The sequence below is a fragment of the Pocillopora verrucosa genome, chromosome 12 (assembly GCF_036669915.1).
Source record: "Pocillopora verrucosa isolate sample1 chromosome 12, ASM3666991v2, whole genome shotgun sequence".
NCBI classification, from domain to species: domain Eukaryota; kingdom Metazoa; phylum Cnidaria; class Anthozoa; order Scleractinia; family Pocilloporidae; genus Pocillopora; species Pocillopora verrucosa.
In genome coordinates, this window is record NC_089323.1 from 12,379,828 (window position 1) to 12,384,225 (window position 4,398).

Here is a 4,398-nt window from a genome sequence, read left to right on the forward strand (position 1 = left end):
CAGAATTAACAGCAAAACACAGTCAAACGGGTATACACCAGAACGAACCATTCTTTGCAGGGAGAAGGGATTGAATTAAAAACCAATTTTTCATAGGATTCAAGTTGTCACTAACTTGTTAATTTGCTAAATTTGCTAAGTTTAAAATGGACATACATCAGTTTAAGCAGCCTCTCTGAAGAAATGGTTTTAGCAAAACAGCTCTTAAGCTTTGGTGTGAATGGGGCGGTAGACGTCGATAGGGAAGTAACACATAAAAATCGAACGATGAATGTTTAAAAAGACGGCTTACTTACTTGTCATATTGCCAATGTACAGGCGGTAGTCAGCCGTCGCATTCCCAATCCCAAACCATTCATACTCAGCGTGAACAGTTTGGCGCGTAGTTACCCCCAGATCTATTCGAAGCATGTTCTTTGTTTTGTTTTGTGTCAGACGGTTTATCTTGTCCAGTCCGAGCCAAAATTCACCGAGCAAGTTACCGAAGCCATATTTGTAGTTATTCCAGGTGCGGTTAAAATCAACGGAGCCATCCATTCTCCTCTGAAAGACTGTCCATGCCCCACCGGAAGTAGTTTGGTCACAATAGACATTAAAGGCACCTGAGCCATCTGGGTCGATTGTGTAAACACCGCTGATCCTTTGACCGGAATAGTAGAGCTCAACACAGTTCTTAGCTGTTGATAAAATACAAGGGAATAACAGTTTGTATTCTCTTGAAAAATAATAATAAAAATATAAATTAATAGATTTTAATAAAGGTAGTAACACACATGAACGAAGAGGAATCGTGCTTACATTTCGCCAATGTTTTGTTCTCCTGAACTTGAGTGACGTCCTTCGTTATTTTTTCTAAACAGACTGCAGTGTTCTTTTGGCAATCTATTGGGAATGCCCGCGTTGATGGTAGAATTTGATAAGTCACAGAGAGAGCCAGAAAAAGTAGAGCAGAACCTGAAGGATAGATGACGTGAGTTCACTGCTTAGCGTCGATCGAGGATTAGTAAAGGGGTTGGATTAATATTCGCTGAATAAATAGAGGGGTAAATAGATAGCATGCTCCCCAGAAATTGTTGAAATTTAGATGGTCAGAAAGGTGGTTTTTGGCGTTTTAAAGGATAACTGTCAAAAACTGCACTTTCTTGAAAAGTTTTTCATGCATGATAGAAGATGAAGGTAAAAGATGATAGAAAAAGGGAGATGAAGATGGTTGAAGGTGAATGACGGTAGATGAGGGGAGAATAAGGTAAGTGAACGGAAATTAGGGTAGATAAGGGTAGATGATGGTAGATAAAGTTAAATAAATGCAAAGTCTTGTACATTCAGGAAAATGAAAGTAGACGAAGGTGCTTGAAGGTAGAATAGGGCCGATGAAGGTAAATGATGGTATATTTAGGAGATGAAAGTAAATGAAGGAAGTTGAGGGTTAATTCATTTGAAGTTAGATAAAGTTAGAAGAAGGTAAATAAAGGCAGATGAAGATAAATGATGGTAAAAGAAGTAAAATAAAAATGAAGATAAGTGAAGGTACATAAAGGTAAATGAAGATAAATGAAGGTAGATAAAGGTAAATGAAGATAAATGAAGGCGAATGAAGATATAAGATGGTAGATAAGGTAGATGAAGGTAGCTGAAGGAAGATTAAGTTATCTGAAGGTGAATGATGGCAGATGAAAATGGATGAAGGTAGATGAAGATGGTGGCTGAAGGAGGATGAGGATGAATGAAAGTAGCTAAAGGACATGGAAGGAAATAAAAGGAGAAGGAAGATAGATCAGGGTATATAAAGACAGACATGCAAAGGCAAATGAAGGTCTGAAAGTAAAGAATGGTAGATGAAAGAAGACCACGGTAGATGAAAGCAGAGGAAGATAGATGAAGATCAATGATTGTAATTTTAGGTTGATGAAGGTAGATGAGGTCAAAAGAAGATAGATGAAGGACAAGGAAGAACAACGAAGGATATAAAGGTAAATGAGATAATAACATGGTAGATGAAGTGAGATGAAGACAATTAAGGTAGATTAGGGTAGATGAAGGTAAATAAAGGCAAAGGACGTGGATAAAGGACAATTAGGCATAGTATGGTAAAATTAAATATATATGTATATATATATATATATATATATATATATATATAAATATATATAAATATTTTAAATATTCATTGCATGATACGTTAGAGGCCTAAGAGTAAAAAATATGACTTTTTCAGTTGCATGAAAAGCTATGAATATATATATATATATATATATGTATATACGTATTCCATACCGACACCAAAAACAAAGATATTTGGCTCTGGTCCCGATGAGACCAAATCCCCTTACTGGTGGTTTCTCCTTTTGGCACATAAGATGAGTTGACGAACAATGAATAGTTTTAGAATTAATTTTTAACCTTGCTCTGTTACATGCGAACATCTTTTGCCAGTGGCCAGCCCTAACAACATTTTTTTTTTTAATTGTGCATGTGTTTTTCTCAAATGACTAACTGACTGCGTCATCAAAAAACGACCAGAGATTCGTGTACATCATTCAATTAACTCGTACGATAGTGAGGTAAAACTGTCATTTAAAACACATAACAATCTGTAAATTACTTAAACAGCGTGTCTTTACGTATCCGCCATTAAGCAAATGCCGTAAGCCCTTTAGTGATCTCTTTGGCTTTTAAGAGATGTCCTCCGTTGATTTTTTTCAAAGAAACCTTATGCCTTTTTTACTCGATTATAAATCAGCTTTGATAAATCTTGTGGATATCAATAGACTGAAAAACTTAAACTACGAGGAAAACAAGATAAAAATACAAGAATTTTGTAGATCCCCTGTTGAGCAGGTACTTTGGCTAGGGGGCAGTTCATCCGTGGAGTCAGTCCGAGGGAATCGAACTATGTTGATTGTCGACCAATTAATATAGTATATCCCCTACTCATAAAAATGCCATTTTGTGCTAAAAGCCCTGTTTGGGCTTATTTTCAGTTGCACTCAAAGTAAAAGATCCCACGAAAGCTGTCCAAACTGCCCAAGACACTTCGTTCTTCTTGTTTATAACGATTCGATTACAAAGAATGCAATAGTCTATCTCACATTAGGGTCTATCTAAGAGCCGAATACGAAAGAAATAGATGTTTAAGTTGTTTCCACCGAGTGTGGACAAATTCGTTTTCAATTCTTGGAAAAGAAGAATTTTGGCACGAACGACGATAAATCAGCCAAAAGCTCAGGCATAATTCTAACTTGTTAGGGATATATTGTCAAGAACTAAACGTAGCCGTCCACCGTGCCATTGACTCGACATTGGCAAGGCATTTCCAGGGCAGCCAACTTGAAACTAAACCTTTATAAAAGGAGGTCATTCTATGTACTACGAAAATGTTTACGTTTGAAAAAGTAAGCATTAGTTCTAAGCTCTCCTTTTTACCTAAGTTTATATGCATCACATACCTATTCCTCGGCGATTTCCACTCATTGTAAATCCTCGAACAACTATTTTCTAACAAACGGTTAGTAAATAGACTAATAAAACCTCAATCGCGAAGTACTGTTAAGTGCACTTGCCTCTCCAATTTGATTGCTTTTCTGTCTCCTGTGTGCTCCTTGCAAGAAATGATTAAAGTTTGTGCATAATGACGGTCTTTTAAATATTTGTTAAAAAGAAAAAACAAATTACCAAACAAATATCCTTTATTTTAAGTCCTAGGTGGGACTTTAGACTTCCGCAGTTATTTAAGACTTACTAATTTGGCGGAAAATGCTCGTGTTAATACGTGCTATGACCATCCTATCGTTTTGGCTGGTCTTGCACAGAACAACTATATACTAAATATTTTTTAAAAGAAAAAAACAAATTACCAAACAAATATCCTTTATTTTAAGTCCTAGGTGGGACTTAAGACTTCCGCAGTTATTTAAGACTTACTAATTTGGCGGAAAATGCTCGTGTTAATACGTGCTATGACCATCTTATCCTTTTGGGTGGTCTTGCACAGAGTTCGTGCAAACTGGCACGGAATCTGTCATGGTTAATGATTAAGACGTCGTCTCATGTAGTCTCTGTTCAGAGCGGCAAAAAAAAGGTTATAATAGATATTTCCTGATGTTAAATATCATAAATGATATTCTGACCAGCGAATGAAAGGCTAATTAAGAAATGATTCTTGCACGTGGACTACGATTAGAGAACTCGACGGAATTCAAACTCGGTACTAAGATCCAAGCTAAGAAGCCGGATGTTTGGAGAGACCAGCGTTTGGCTGCATAGCAAATATGGCCCAAAAATAACAGATTTCCTTTCGTCAGTTGCACGAATAATGTCATGCAACATATTGATAAATTTTCCCTTCTAGTACATTACTTTATTGCGGTAAACACGAGCGATACACATTCTCTGAACAAA

At 36.5% G+C, this 4,398-nt stretch overlaps 1 protein-coding gene across 2 annotated transcripts in view; it reads right to left on the reverse strand.

Moving 5' to 3' along the window:
- The window catches only part of LOC131798956 (angiopoietin-related protein 7-like), a 4,792-nt gene extending 1,209 nt beyond the window's left edge, over positions 1–3,583 (reverse strand). For both annotated transcript variants that reach the window (XM_066159236.1, XM_066159235.1), the window contains exons 1-3: positions 3,447–3,583; positions 799–954; positions 297–677 (exon numbers count right to left, since the gene is read on the reverse strand). In XM_066159236.1, the coding sequence (XP_066015333.1) occupies positions 297–677; positions 799–954; positions 3,447–3,471 (562 nt within the window). In that variant the 5' untranslated portion in view covers positions 3,472–3,583. The remainder of the gene's footprint in view (positions 1–296; positions 678–798; positions 955–3,446) is intronic.
- Positions 3,584–4,398: the final 815 nt, after the last annotated feature.